The sequence below is a fragment of the Polypterus senegalus genome, chromosome 15, assembly GCF_016835505.1.
Source record: "Polypterus senegalus isolate Bchr_013 chromosome 15, ASM1683550v1, whole genome shotgun sequence".
NCBI classification, from domain to species: domain Eukaryota; kingdom Metazoa; phylum Chordata; class Cladistia; order Polypteriformes; family Polypteridae; genus Polypterus; species Polypterus senegalus.
In genome coordinates this window covers 18,719,783-18,736,268 of record NC_053168.1, presented here as the reverse complement: position 1 = coordinate 18,736,268, position 16,486 = coordinate 18,719,783, and the positions used below count along the sequence as shown (strand labels likewise).

The following is a 16,486-nucleotide window of genomic DNA, read 5'->3' as shown; positions in this document are numbered from 1 at the left end:
AAATTTGCTTGGAACAATGGCTTTTTGAGGATATTTCCCATTATGTACAACATATAGAAACGTATAAACCTGTAAAATGATTCAGCTTTTACTGTGCAGTCTGTTCATCACCAGCCCTAAATGTATGAGGTGGTTTTCTTTTTGTAAATTTGAAATTGGACTCATTTTTATAAAATGTTATAGTCTGCACTGGTAATTTAGTACTTACTGCAACAATGAAAAATGCAACATGTGCAGTCACAATGAAGACCTGATCAATAAATCTAGCATTATAAATCACAAATTCTGCTTTTAAAAAATGGTCTGGGTAAGAACAAAAATAACTAACACTTTTAATATAATTTAGTGACCTAAACAATCTTTCACAATCTCTCTCTGGATCGGTTCGCAGCTGAGTGTGAAGCAGCTGCGATGAGAATCAGCACCTCCAAATCCGAGAGCATGGTCCTCAGCCGGAAAAGGGTGGAGTGCCCTCTCAGGGTTGGGGGAGAGATCCTGCCCCAAGTGGAGGAGTTCAAGTATCTCGGGGTCTTGTTCACGAGTGAGGGAAGAATGGAGCGTGAGATCGACAGGCGGATCGGTGCGGCGTCCGCAGTGATGCGGGCTCTGCATCGGTCTGTCGTGGTGAAAAGGAGCTGAGCCAAGGCAAAGCTCTCAATTTACCAGTCGATCTACGCTCCTACCCTCACCTATGGTCATGAGCTATGGGTAGTGACCGAAAGAACGAGATCGCGAATACAAGCAGCTGAAATGAGTTTCCTCCGCTGGGTGTCTGGGCTTTCCCTTAAAGATAGGGTGAGGAGCTCAGTCATCCAGGAGGGGCTCAGAGTAGAGCCGCTGCTCCTCCGCATCGAGAGGAGTCAGATGAGGTGACTCGGGCATCTGATCAGGATGCCTCCTGGACGCCTCCCTGGTGAGGTGTTCCGGGCACGTCCAACCGGGAGGAGGCCACGGGAAGACCCAGGACACGCTGGAGGGACTATGTCTCCCGGCTGGCCTGGGAATGCCTTGGGATTCTCCCGGAAGAGCTGGAAGAAGTGGCCGGGAGAGGGAAGTCTGGGCCTCTCTGCTTAAGCTGCTGCCCCCGCGACCCGACCTCGGATAAGCGGAAGAGGATGGATGGATGGATGGACAATCTCACACATGAATGCTAATGGATGGGAAAGTCTATGATATGAGCTTTTTTAAAATTTGTATTATTTAGTTTTTACATTGTTACTCACTATACAGTATATGATCCTTTTCAATCAACAAATGCATAGCTCCCTTATTTGTAACTGTATCTACTATTGGTAGAGAACATGAATAAAGCAATTTTTACAGACAACCCATAAAAGATACGTCACAATTTATGGAATGCAGTTCTGCAAATTTCTGATTATATATTGTGGCAGTAGGGGGCAGTAGTGCACCCTTGAACCCTCAGGTACAACTCCAGACACCAGGTGAAAGTCCAGAACCTTTTTATTTTGTTCTTCCGTGCACCAAGCACTCTCCACACTACTCATACAATACTCTATCAATAAACACTCCTCCTCGCCCAGACACTTAGCCACCCTTCCTCCCAGCTCAGCTCGGTGTCTGGACTGATGCACCGTCCTTTTATAGCCCCTGACCCGGAGGTATTCCTGTCCCGACAGTCCATAGTTCCTTACTCCTTCCGGGTCAGGGCAATCAGTCCTTTCTTTAACCCGGAGCACGTCATTCCTGCCTGTCATGTGACCCTGACGTACTCCCGGGTCATAGGGCATAAAAGAACCCATAAGCCCCCCTACAGCGACTCCTGGTGGCCCCCAAGGTATCCAGCAGGGTTGTGTTAAAACACTACAAAGTCCATAAGGCCCTGCTGGACCTCGGGGCATGGTCCTGCTGTCGGGAGAGCTCCTCCTGGCGGCCTGGGGGTGTGAACCGGCATGGGAAGCCGGCAGTCTTCCACAGTCCCTCCCCCTTAGCGACGACTTCTGGGGCGGAGCATCCAGCCCCGCGAGGGACGTCCTCCTCCAGGAAGACGCGTCTGCCGGACCTTGGCTGCGTTGTCCTTGTCCTCTAGCGAACCTTGGGGAACGACGCACCTTCTGTCCCCCGGAACAATGGCGCCACTCGTGGCCCGCCGCCGCAGTTGTAGCATCGGCGAAGTCCTCCTGGTTGTCCCTCTGCGAGACCAGAAACACCTCGGAAACTCCGTTAGAGATATCTCCGCCCCTGTCTCCGCCAAGGAGGGTTTTACGGCCGCTTTACTGCTTGCAGCCTCTCTCTCCATTATATTGGGAGATCCACCTTTTCTTTTGGGGATTTCCCGTTTGATCTGGGGCTTGGGCTCAGCCTGAGGCTCCCTATGGAAAAGAGAGAGCCTCTTTGCTGTTTGCACGCCCATTGTTCTGTTTTGTTTCGAAGGTGGCGTCATTAGTACCGCATCAGCTCCGGGTAACAGCACTGTTTAGCTGTACCTGGGAGATTGGCACTTCCTCCGCCTCCGTAACTAACGCCAACGCCTTATTACATCGGTCGGGTCTGGAGTGGCGACTCGCTCTGGAAGGCCACGCCACACGCATGCCTCGGATCGATCGCTTCCTCCCTCCCGGTCAGTCATCACTCCACGCCCACTGTCGGGTTCACAGTGCTTTGACACTCGCTGTTTATTAATAGCGGGGCCGGATCGCACTGTGTCCCCTTATGATATACGGTACAGATTTCACTTACCTGCACCGCTAAATCACTCGAGACCGGGCTTCGGCCTAATCGCCGCAGGTATTCCACTAGTCCTCTCAGCGGCGCCTCAGCTGTAGCTCCCAGCTCGTCTACACGAGCCTTCAGTTCCTTCACTCCTGGAAGAAAGCATAGACGGGCTCGAGGTATTTTTCAAGCTGTCGTAAGTCCACAAAGTTAGTTATTTCGGCCGGGTTAAGTCCGCTCGATTCGTTTCACCTACCGGCCGGGAGCCAATGAGCACGTCCGCTCCTGGCACGTGCTCTGCTGGGCTTCGCGGAGGCTTCTGGGACATGGAGTCCAAAGAGGAACGGGTAGCCTGCCGCGGCGGACTGCGCTCTGCGTCTTTTAATTTGTCGGCAGACCGATCAGTCACTTCCCGCTCCTCTTGATTCTTTTTAAATTGTGGCGCTGCTGTTTCGCCGCCTCCTTCCCTTTCAGGAAGCTCAGACCCGTCGGGAATTACTGACCTCACCGGGATCCTTCCTGACCGCCTTCCCGGCTTCCATCGCGTGAGGTCACGTGGTGGCTCTCGCCGTATGGGCTTCTTCTCTGCGGACTCCTAGACTGGCCCGGCTTCTTCTTGTCGCGGCCATCTTGCCTAGGTCTGAGGCGGGCGGGCTCTTTGTCCGCTTTGTGCAGACAGGCTTCTGCAAAACAAGAAAAGAAAGGCTCCGGCGATTCGAGTGCTCTCCCAGCACTTACCTCGGAACGTAGCCGATCCCTCTCCAACTCCCTGTAGTAATCTTCGGGAGTCTTAATCCTGCAAAGTTCTGGCTGCTCCTCCGCCGGATTTGCTCTGCTTCAGCCTGTTCCCGCTCTTCCTCACCGCCTGTCAGGTAAGCCCACAGCGTTTCCAGCCCATCTGGGACCAAGTCTTTTGGGTAGATCCTTCTTCTTCCCAGATTTCTTCCCCATCACGGTCTGCTGTATTTTACAGCTTACAATTGCAGCGCTTAGTCGCTGGTGGAGTTTTCACCTCAGCGGTTCCAAGAGGGACCTCCGGGTCGTCTGCCCACACAAAATTTATTTTTACTGCAGGTCCCCTGCCAACAGACGGCCAGAGTATCCTGCCGACTACGCCAGTGTGGCAGTAGGGGGCAGTAGTGCACCCTTGAACCCTCAGGTACAACTCCAGACACCAGGTGAAAGTCCAGAACCTTTTTATTTTGTTCTTCCGTGCACCAAGCACTCTCCACACTACTCATACAATACTCTATCAATAAACACTCCTCCTCGCCCAGACACTTAGCCACCCTTCCTCCCAGCTCAGCTCGGTGTCTGGACTGATGCACCGTCCTTTATAGCCCCTGACCGGAGGTATTCCTGTCCCGACAGTCCATAGTTCCTTACTCCTTCCGGGTCAGGGCAATCAGTCCTTTCTTTAACCCGGGAGCACGCATTCCTTCCTGTCATGTGACCCTGACGTACTCCCGGTCATAGGGCATAAAGAACCCATAAGCCCCCTACAGCGACTCCTGGTGGCCCCAAGGTATCCAGCAGGGTTGTGTTAAAACACTACAAAGTCCATAAGGCCCTGCTGGACCTCGGGCATGGTCCTGCTGTCGGAGAGCTCCTCCTGGCGGCCTGGGGTGTGAACCGGGCATGGGAAGCCGGCAGTCTTCCACAATATATATATATATATATATATATATATATGTATTGTGGACTATGGCCGCCAGCTTTTCCCGGCCAATACCAGGTGGAGCCCTCCCTGCAACGTGGAGATGCCCCGATTTCCAGCAGGGCATCATGGACCTTGGAGTTTTCCTTAACAGCCCTGCTGGATACCGTGTGGGCCACCAGAGGACGCTGTAGGGAGGCTCAAGGACTCGTATGTTCAGTATAGCCCGGAAGTACTTCACAGTCACGAGGATGGAAGAAATAAAGTAGTTCCGGGCATAAGAAAAAGGAGTTTTCAACTGACTCTAAAAGGACAATGGGAAACCCCAGTGAGTATTGAAAGTATAGTGGAGGTGAAGGTGCTTTGTGCACTTTACTGTACAAATAAATTCATTATTTGGACTTTTATCTGGTGTCTGATCTGAGGATTCAAGGGGACGACAGCGCCCCCTATCTGTCACTATATATATATATATATATATATATATATATATATATATATATATATATATATATATATATATATATATATATATATATATATATATATATATATACAGTCCCTACAGTCCCTATCTCGTATGTAACCGGGATTGCCTATATATATATTTATATATATATATATATATTTATATATATATATATATATATATTTATATATATATATACACACACACTAGGGAGTTCGCCACCACTTGCTTCACTCATCAACCCCCACGTCGTACACTACGCGCCAGCCACTTATAATGAGCCAACAAATAAAATGGATGGATAAGAAGATGGAGCATTGTCCTGTACAGCAATTGAGATGTGATCATGTGGTGAAATAGAAAGAAAAAGTTCAATGAAGTTTAAGGATGATGCAGAGCTTATTGGTTAATAAGCCCTGTTTTTTGCTCTTGACTACTTAGATGCACACTGACTCTTACTTATTCGTTCGCTGCTTGAAACTAACAACCAAACTCCCCCAACACTATCTTTCCACTCTTACGGTGCTGCGAGCTCCAAGGAAGAAGGGTCAGTTTAAGATAATGGTGCATGAATTTCTAATGGAGAAGCTACAGAAACTGTGTTGCAATGCTCGAGCCATACAGTTCTGCGCTACTCGCTGTTTTCATTAATACATCAGTGTAGCACATTGGGAACTGGCACTTCCGTATATCCACATCTACATACAACTGATGAAAAACACAAAAAGAAATAATGCACTTGAGTGAAGGGCATGAACAAATGAAAATCGTAACAAGAATGATAATAATATATACTCAGATTTCACTATATTCTTATTGATTATCAATTTCAATTCTAAAGTATACCCTTTCCTGTAAAATTGTGTTTTGCAACGACCATCAACAAATACCAAGACGCAAGGAAAATCAGAAACAAACAGGAATTGATCTGATTGATCTGGAGTAAGCAGCTCCAGTGACCTAATAATACTATTATTACTTCTTCTTCTTCTGGGTTCTTATGGCAGTTGGCAGACCAATGTAAACAGTGCATTACTGCCACCTACTGAACTGGAGTGTGGAGCAGAGACTCAGGAAGAATACCCTACCATAATATTACAAATAACATCAAAAAGTCCAACACTTTTAAAAAATTCAAATAAGCAATTTGAGACACTATATTGCCAACACTGTCCTAATATACTTTCTATTGGAATACCCTTCTGCCCCATAGATTTCAGTTTTTTAAAAAGATGTATTCTTTGTTCCTCATATCCACTATTTATTATTAGTCTGACACTTTAATCGCAGACGATTTATAACATCTCAGATACAATCGGTTACATTTTCTCTGTTTTTCCTATTGAAGCACAGGCAGGTGAAGTGACTTGCTCGGGATTTGAACCCACAACCTCAGGATTGAAACCCTAGGCTCAAAGCCTTAACTGCTATGGCACACTGCCTTCCAATAATATTAGCCCATAAACCTACAAATATTGTATACAGAAACACACTTATTTAGTTACATAGTACTTCTGATAGGCCTAGATAACTGACAGCAATATAACTGAAGTCCACTGTTTTACGAAATTTCACAGGTGAAGCAGGTAACATGGCTAATGTCATATAAAACACAAGATTCTCAGTATATGCTTGAAAACTCAGTTAAAATATTCTTAATTTAATAGGAATAAATAGATGTTCGCGTCTGATTAAGAGACTGGATACAGTAAAAACAGCAGTCACTTTAGCTTCCCTAAGGGTGAATGGAAAAGATCTTTTCTGCAGCTTCCTTGCCGGATGTCAAAATTATGTACTGTCATACACAAAGCCGAAAAAACAATATACACCAAATACTAAAAGACTTGGAAGAATATAATTAAATATTAAAAAGCAAATTCTGGTTTACAATATGCAATTTGTCAAAATGCATCAGTCAAAAAATAACCTTCTAAAGAGTGAAAGTAAAGGCAATTGTCTGAAAACTTTAAAGTCAATTAATTAACTCTGAGCACAACACAGATGGTATGCAGCTTCTCTGGCCTAATGCTATGTTCATAATGTCAGCATGTTTTGACTTTTGCACTCTCTGTCTCTTTCTATTATTATATCCTCATAGCTTTTATGTACAGTGATTATAAACCAAGCTCATCCCCTCAGATTTCTTCACATTTTACTGTACTAGAATAAAAGAAGTTATTATTCCTGCCTCTATCTACACAAAAAAATCTATTAAAAACACCAAAAGTCTACAAAAATGTGCAGAATCTTAAAAGTAAATTATAAAAAAGGGAAAGAAAGCAATTGCTGAATAAGCTGCCAGTCAATGAAGGTTTGCTAAGCAGGTAAGGATGGGAGGGGAAACGGCACAGGGAAGCCTTACGATAGAGATGAGAACATTTGCTTGCTGTGGTGATGAATGTCATCATGCTAGTGTGAAAAGAAAGGCATGAGATAGAAGGCCAGTGTGATGTATTCATTAGAAAGGCATGGGAGCAAGCACTGATACGGAGCATTGCTGCACCCATCACACGATGAACCAGCTCAGGATCCCAAATTAGGATTTGACTTCAGCCGTGCAATGGGGGACACCTCAGCACCACACTAGTTTGAATGGCATGGAACAGTGTGAGGTCTTTAAAAGTGGCTGACGTGCCAATCCTGCCACCAACCCAAGTTTTCCCAGCAAATTGGAGGAACTTTGTTAGAATTACTCCATGGGTGCTGACATGAGAGATCCATTAGGTGACTGCCAACATGCCTGGAGAACTCCTCCAGAGCAAATGGAACATTGGTGGCAGGAACATATGGAAGCCTGCTGCTTATTACAGGAAGCAGGCTCCCAGGAGTGCCTTCTTCTTCTTCTTCTTTTTCTTTCAGCTGCTCCTGTTAGGGGTTGCCACAGTGGATCATCTTCTTCCATATCTTCCTGTCCTTGTCATCTTGCTCTGTTACACACATCACCTGCATGTCCTCTCTCACCACATCCATAAACCTTCTCTTAGGCCTTCCTCTTTTCTTCTTCCCTGGCAGCTCTATCCTTAGCATCCTTCTCCCAATATACCCAGCATCTCTCCTCTGCACATGTCCATACCAATCTCACCTCTCTGACTTTGTCTCCCAACCGTCCAACTTGAGCTGACCCTCTAATGTCCTCATTTCTAATCCTGTTCATCCTCATCACACCCAATGCAAATCTTATCATCTTTAACTCTGCCACCTCCAGCTTTGTCTCCTGTTTTTTCTTGTCAGTGCCACCGTCTCCAACCCATATACCGTAGCTGGTCTCACTACCGTCCTGTAGATCTTCCCTTTCACTCTTGCTGATACCCGTCTGTCACAAATCACTCCTGACACTCTTCTCCACCCTGCCTGCACTCTCTTCTTCACCTCTCTTCCACAATCCCCATTACTCTGTACTGTTGATCCCAAGTATTTAAACTCATCCACCTTCGCCAACTCTACTCCCTCCATCCTCATCATTCCACTGACATCCCTGTCATTCACACACATGTATTCTGAGAAGAATGTATTATACTCTAATAACATCCATTACGGTTTAAGTATAAAGATCCCAAAAAGCTAAACATATTAAAAGTCTTTTACATACAAATTTATCTCAAAAGAGAAGCTTCATACATGCAAAATCTTAAAAAATAAAATATATTTATTTTTTATTATTTCATGGTTCCTTTGGTTACTGATTAGAACCTGATAGGAACAGGATATCTTAGTAACAGAAGAAAGGCACACCCATAAACATTTCAATTCTCATAGAAATAATTAATAACACACATGCAGGGATATACTTTTGTGCTTTGCTAATACAATTTTACATCAGTTTTGATTAGCATTGTACTAATAAATCTACTCTATACAGTATATATAAAATCCTAAGCCTAAAAGTACAACGATTTTATATGACCTTCTTTTCACACTTTAAATCAGGCTTATTTTAAAACCTACATATACAAATACTCAGTTAGAGGATCCGTACAGACTTTTTTCAAAACGTGGCAGGATCTAATCAGTAATATTTTAAAATAAGTTCATAAAGCACAGAGAATTTATTAATTTAGGTATGTTTACAGGTCATAAATTTCACGCTGTTTGGCTTGCTCTCTCTCTCAGGAGTGGGGATCGATTTGTTCTTAACTCAATTTTTCTTTTTGTAAAAACTTGATTAATTTCTATGGATTGTAATAAAATTAATAAAAATAATAATAAAAAAACCTGCATATATATGTTTGGTATCATTCTTTTCAGAATTTATCGAACTTTAATGTGATGTTGTTAGATTTTCAGAGTCTTATTAGTAAATGAGAAATCATGCTTTTGTTCATGAGTGAACGAGTCAGTCAGTTTTGGATTATATACAGGTATATATATATACATATATACATATATATATATTGAGGCCCCCCGGCCGGGGCTGGAGCCCGGCCGGACGCCCAGGAGGACGTGAGGAGGGCTTGTGCCTCCTCCAGACCGCGAGGGGCGCCCGTCCTGGTTCTGTTGGGGCCACGGGTTGAGGGCATGGAAGCCCTTCCCTGTAGGGGCCCGTGGTCACCGCCAGGCGGCGCCCGATGCCGGTTTATCCCGGCGGTTGCCGGTCGGGCTGGAGCCCGGCGGGACGCTTGGAGGACCGGAGGAGGCGCAGTGGCGAGCCCTGTATACATGGTGTAACCCGTGGCGTCGCCAGGCCCCGGTGCCTAATTATCCCGGGAGCCCGGCACTTCCGCCACACCAGGAACTTTGTGTGGCACCCGGAGAGCTGCCAGGAAGACAGCCGACACTTCCGCCACGCTGGGGCGTGGCTAAGGACGGAACACCTGGGGCTCATCCGGGAGCCTTATTTAAGGGGCCGCCTCCCTCCAGTCAGTGGTGGAAGTCGGGAGGAAGCGGACTGAGCTGGAGAGTGAGGACAGGAGGCGGCCAGGAAGCAAGGCACAGAACTGTGGGCCCTGGACTTGGGGGAATCAGTGCTGGAGGCACTGGGGTTGTGAGTGCACGTGACTTTCATGATTATTGTACATAGTGTAAATAAACAGTGTGATGGGTGAGAAAATGTTGTCCGTCTGTCTGTGCATATATATATACGGGCCAGCGTTCACAATATATACATATACATATATATATATATACATATATATACATATACATATATATACATATATATATATATATAAAATATACAGAGAGAGAGATTTTGAATAGAATCTATCTATCTATCTATCTACTCTATTTATATAAAATTCTAAGCCTATGTTTGGTATCAGTCTTTTCAGAATTTATCAAACTTTAATGTGGTAGATTTTCAGATTCTTTTTCTGTTTTTAAATTATAAACTACAAAATATCACAAACTCATGTCCTGCGAGACGCGACTTTGTGCCAAGAGATTTAACTACGCCCGGTGTCGGAAATAAAAGACAAAGAGTAGGACAGCTGCTGTACAGGCTTTAATAAGTTCAAAGTGTCACGCGAGATGCAGATCAGGCCAGCAGCTGATCGAGCAAAGAGGAGGTAAAAAAAAAAAAAGGTATTTGTTACCCATTGTATCACCGGTCAAGAGGGGGTTTTGGAGGAGCGACCGCGTCTTCTTGGGGTGTGTTCAGCCCCCCTCTTCACAATGCGAGCAGCAGAGACGTGAAGTAGCTGGTGCGTAGTGCAGGACAGGGGGGTTGGCAAGCGAAATGAGCAGGTAGTGAACCCCCTAGTTATACTATAACTAGTTATTAACTCCAACAACCTTGGCCCTCTATGACCAAGTGCCTCTTATATCATGCCAGGGTTTGTCCAAATATCAAGTGCTAGTGGACACTATCATTATTTTAACACTAAAATTTCCTAAATGTCACTGATTCTATTTTACAAATCCTGGACACAACACATTACAGAGACTTCTCCTATTTTGTTAATCATAGCACATGTATCAATACATTGTAGAATCTACTTGATCTAGTGTACTGTTGTGGACGGTAGACAAACAAAGATATGTGCATAAAAAAGACTATAAATGCATTTGGTAGTAAATTTAGAATTAAGAATTTTACAGGCGCAAATGTAACCAAATATTTCAAATCCGCTTGAATAAGAAGCACAAACGTGTTATAGTTTCAATAAAATCTGTTGCAAGGACACATTTATTTAAACAAGAATTTAAATTTATTTCATAATAAAGTATATTTTGTGTTGTTATGGAGCCAAAACATTTGAGAAGCAGCTCAAGAGACGAATCAAGATACAACTTGACAAAATAATCAGATGCTGATGCACAAAGAGATTTTCCTCAAGAGTACTGTGAAAACTTTGCTTAAATACTATAAATAAATAATTTAAGGGCTATACATGAATATGTGCTGTGTGACATCTACTAAGCAGAAATGTATGCTGCTATCAGGAAAAACAGAAAGGCTCATTTAAAATAGTAACACTGCATTATAGACATTATTTCACAGAATCAAAATTAAATTTGCCAACTGACAGTTAGTGTAATGATTTAATGAATTATTTAGGCCTCACATTAACACCAATCATCCATCCATCCATTATCCAACCCGCTATATCCTAACTACAGGGTCACGGGGTCTGCTGGAGCCAATCCCAGCCAACACAGGGTGCCAGCCCACCGCAGGGCTTAACACCAATCAGTTAAAGAATAGCCTGTTGAACAACCATGAATTAATATTAATATATTTAATTATCAGATGTGGAACTCTGAACCTCTTTTTAGGTATGTTCACATATAATGCACTAATCACCTATTGCGATAATAATGTGTGTCTATCTGTCTGTCTACATGAAACAACTCAGCCTCCAGTGGACCAATCTTGTTAAAATGTGGCACACTATTCTTCAAGAACATTTGTCAATTTTCGTTGAAATATCTTTAAGAGAAGGTGCTGTACAAAGTTCAGAAAATCAAAATTTCCCATTAAAAAGCACTAGTGAATATACAAATTCACCTGTGATAAAACAGGGGACAAATTCTCTGTGACCTCAACTACATACAGTGGTGTGAAAAACTATTTGCCCCTTCCTGATTTCTTATTCTTTTGCATGTTTGTAACACAAAATGTTTCTGATCATCAAACACATTTAACCATTAGTCAAATATAACACAAGTAAACACAAAATGCAGTTTTTAAATGATGGTTTTTATTATTTAGGGAGAAAAAATCCAAACCTACATGGCCCTGTGTGAAAAAGTAATTGCCCCCTGAACCTAATAACTGGTTGGGCCACCCTTAGCAGCAATAACTGCAATCAAGCGTTTGCGATAACTTGCAATGAGTCTTTTACAGCGCTCTGGAGGAATTTTGGCCCACTCATCTTTGCAGAATTGTTGTAATTCAGCTTTATTTGAGGGTTTTCTAGCATGAACCACCTTTTTAAGGTCATGCCATAGCATCTCAATTGGATTCAGGTCAGGACTTTGACTAGGCCACTCCAAAGTCTTCATTTTGTTTTTCTTCTGCCATTCAGTGGTGGATTTGCTGGTGTGTTTTGGGTCATTGTCCTGTTGCAGCACCCAAGATCGCTTCAGCTTGAGTTGACGAACAGATGGCCGGACATTCTCCTTCAGGATTTTTTGGTAGACAGTAGAATTCATGGTTCCATCTATCACAGCAAGCCTTCCAGGTCCTGAAGCAGCAAAACAACCCCAGACCATCACACTACCACCACCATATTTTACTGTTTGGTATGATGTTCTTTTCTGAAATGCTGTGTTCCTTTTACGCCAGATGTAACGGGACATTTGCCTTTCAAAAAGTTCAACTTTTGTCTCATCAGTCCACAAGGTATTTTCCCAAAAGTCTTGGCAATCATTGAGATGTTTCTTAGCAAAATTGAGACAAGCCCTAATGTTCTTCTTGCTTAACAGTGGTTTGCGTCTTGGAAATCTGCCATGCAGGCCGTTTTTGCCCAGTCTCTTTCTTATGGTGGAGTCGTGAACACTGACCTTAATTGAGGCAAGTGAGGCCTGCAGTTCTTTAGACGTTGTCCTGGGGTCTTTTGTGACCTCTCGGATGAGTCGTCTCTGCGCTCTTGGCGTAATTTTGGTCGGCCGGCCACTCCTAGGAAGGTTCACCACTCTTCCATGTTTTTGCCATTTGTGGATAATGGCTCTCACTGTGGTTCGCTGGAGTCCCAAAGCTTTAGAAATGGCTTTATAACCTTTACCAGACTGATAGATCTCAATTACTTCTGTTCTCATTTGTTCCTGAATTTCTTTGGATCTTGGCATGATGTCTAGCTTTTGAGGTGCTTTTGGTCTACTTCTCTGTGTCAGGCAGCTCCTATTTAAGTGATTTCTTGATGGAAAAAGGTGTGGCAGTAATCAGGCCTGGGGGTGGCTACGGAAATTGAACTCAGGTGTGATACACCACAGTTAGGTTATTTTTAACAAGGGGCAATTACTTTTTCATACAGGGCCATGTAGGTTTGGATTTTTTTTCTCCCTAAATAATAAATACCATTATTTAAAAACTGCATTTTGTGTTTACTTGTGTTATATTTGACTAATGGTTAATGTGTGACAAACATGCAAAAGAATAAGAAATCAGGAAGGGGGCAAATAGTTTTTCACACCCCTGTATTAGTTTACTTTTTTAACTTTGCCTTGAAATATGTTACTTAAACTTGTATATTTTTCTTTTTTACTCATCTAACAATCGCTTGGATGCTCATTACAAGTTAGTCAAAACTCCGAGGTAAGTGCGATCACAAGTGGCTCATACAGAAACACACAAATCAAAAAAGGTCACCTGTCTGAAAAAGAATGGAAGAAGAAAGAATTCTATAAGCTCCGCTCAATACACACGGACTGATCTAGCAGTATTTACAGTGTAAACTAGAACAGCTGTACTTTCTGCACATTATTACTGCAAAGAAGAGACTTTATCAATCTGGAGCTAAAAGGTGGCAGAACGAATTAATCGCACATGAAGGTGCAGCTCCCCTGAATGATGTAAAGACAGCATGGGTTGGAAAGGGATCTGCAGTTTATACAAAGGGGCAGAAGATCAGAGCCATGGGGCATTCAACTAGGACCGGACCGTGTTTAACCGTTTTTACGGTGCACACAGAGGCTGATTGTGCCACAGATAACAAGGATGGATTTTATGCTAGTTTTGCTCATTTTCTTTTTATAGTTATTTTTCTTAAAGTAATTTCAGTTTATTGTTTCTACAGTATGAGTTGGCCTTTAGTTTGTCGAACTGAGTGGTGTACTATTATTATTAATGATGTGAAACAGGGTATTTAATATTGTGACATTTATTATCACTGCTATTTTTGAATATGGGTCGTTGTTACATAAAATATTTAATAAACAAAAATGTGACAAATATTTAATGAAATAACAAAAAAAATGTAAAATGCACCAACATTCATATCAGTTAAGTAAGTCTCTGAATGCACCTCAATATTACAATATTATACAATATTACACCATGTATTGCATACATTTTATAACTTGTTCTCCTTTGCTCTACAGTTGACATGTGAGCCTTCCCAATATACAGTGCAGCAGCATCTATTCTAAAACAAACATTTGTAAAAATTATGATTGACATTTGTATTTTTGCAGCACTCTTTGAAACTCTCATCAGATATAAATATCATTTAGTCTTCTCATGCTCCTAACTGATTAAGTATTACTTGCAAATAATTAACTGATATCTACTAATAACTGCATTTTTCCTATTAAATGTCATTGTTGGTTTGAAGTTATGAGAATTATGAGTATAGGAAGCTAATCAAGGACTTTATTAAATGGTGCGACTCAAACCACCTACACCTGAACACCAGCAAGACCAAGGAGCTGGTGGTGGATTTTAGGAGGCCCAGGCCCCTCATGGACCCCGTGATCATCAGAGGTGACTGTGCAGAGGGTACAGACCTATAAATACCTGGGAGTGCAGCTGGATGATCAATTGGACTGGACTGCCAATACTGATGTTCTGTGCAAGAGAGGACAGAGCCGACTATACTTCTTTAGAAGGTTGGCGTCCTTCAACATCTGCAGTAAGATGCTGCAGATGTTCTATCAGACGGTTGTGGCGAGCGCCCTCTTCTATGTGGTCGTGTGCTGGGGAGGCAGCATAAAGAAGAGGGACGCCTCACGCCTGGACAAACTGGTGAGGAAGGCAGGCTCTATTGTAGGCACGGAGCTGGACAGTTTGACATCTGTAGTGGAGGGACGGGCACTGAGCAGACTCCTGTCAATCATGGAGAATCCACTGAACAGGATCATCTCCAGACAGAGGAGCAGCTTCAGCGACAGACTGCTGTCACCATCCTGCTCCACTGACAGACTGAGGAGACCCCACACTATGAGACTCTTCAGTTCCACCCCTGGGGGTAAACGTTAACATTACACAAAGTTATTGTCTGTTATCACTCTTTAATTTAATAGTGTTCTTTATCAGTATGCTGCTGCTGGAGTATGTGAATTTCCCCTTGGGATTAATAAAGTATCTATCTATCTATCTATCTATCTATCTATCTATCTATCTATCTATCTATCTATCTATCTATCTATCTATCTAACAGGATAAATAATGCATATAATTGGCTGATTTCTAAAAATTTACTTTCAAACAGAGGATCATTTTGTCACTATAAACTTTCTGTACTGTCTGTAGACTGTCTTCAAAACATGGCGGTGTTTCCCATCAACATTGTATATGCAGTATAGCATGTAGTTTTAATAAGTTTGTCTTTAACTGATGTATTATTATTTTAATTAAAAGATTAAAATATTATTATTAAAGGATAACATTACTTAAAAACAGAAAAGGACCAATAATAATCGAAGATGTGCCCTCCTTGAATCATCCGTTTTTCATATCAATATTTTACCTGAAATGTACCGCACCTCTTCCAGCAAAAGATGACAATTAAGAAAAATGGATGTGTTATAAAAAGATGAAGTTGACCAATTCTAGTTATATTCAAAAATAAACTGTATAGGGATCATGACTACAGCTTACCCTGTAACACTGTTTGATCATGGGTAAAGCAGTCTATGTACCGTATAGGCAGATTTATACAATAATTATGAGGGCACAGAATAAAAAGAAATGGACATACTGTAAATTGGCGAACTTCTCCATTTTCCACCAAATGATGTTCCTTTTCAGGAGTAATTGCATAAGCTAATTTCTAGAAATGAAAGAAATGTTTTCATAATTAAAAACTGTTTGATTACGTTATTAAAGTTCTAAAAATAAAATACTTATATGTACTCTTAAATATACAGGAACTAGGGGAGGCATGATGGAAATAAGTCAGGGATAGGGTTCGGTCCATTAAGCTATATAAATGTCAGAAAAAGCAGTTAAGACGTAAAGATGTTAAGACGAAGCACAGCATTTTATATCAATTATATCACAAAAACACATTTAGTTTTGTCTCCTCTAGAATGCAGAAGTTCGCTTAAATATTAAGTTCACACTTTGGCATTCTTTCTCAGGAAGGGCTAATTCTCTGTTTTAAGATAGTGTACAATATTCACTTGAAGTAAGATGCACTGTCATTTGCTTTTGGGTCTGTTATATTAGTTTTCTGATCCAAAACACATTGCATATTTGTACTTATATTATAAATAAGTACAAAAAAGTGGCAGAATAACACCAAGTATACAAAATGTTAGAAAAAATGATGAAATGGAGCAATTAAAAATACAATATAGATGTCTGA

General features: G+C 42.3%; 1 protein-coding gene across 1 annotated transcript in view; it reads right to left on the bottom strand.

Annotated features, from left to right (window-relative positions):
• slc6a3 (solute carrier family 6 member 3) overlaps positions 1-16,486 on the bottom strand; it is a 142,164-nt gene that overhangs the window by 543 nt on the left and 125,135 nt on the right. Inside the window, exon 14 of the mRNA XM_039737344.1 lies at positions 15,878-15,949. Within this exon, the coding sequence (XP_039593278.1) occupies positions 15,878-15,949 (72 nt within the window). The remainder of the gene's footprint in view (positions 1-15,877; positions 15,950-16,486) is intronic.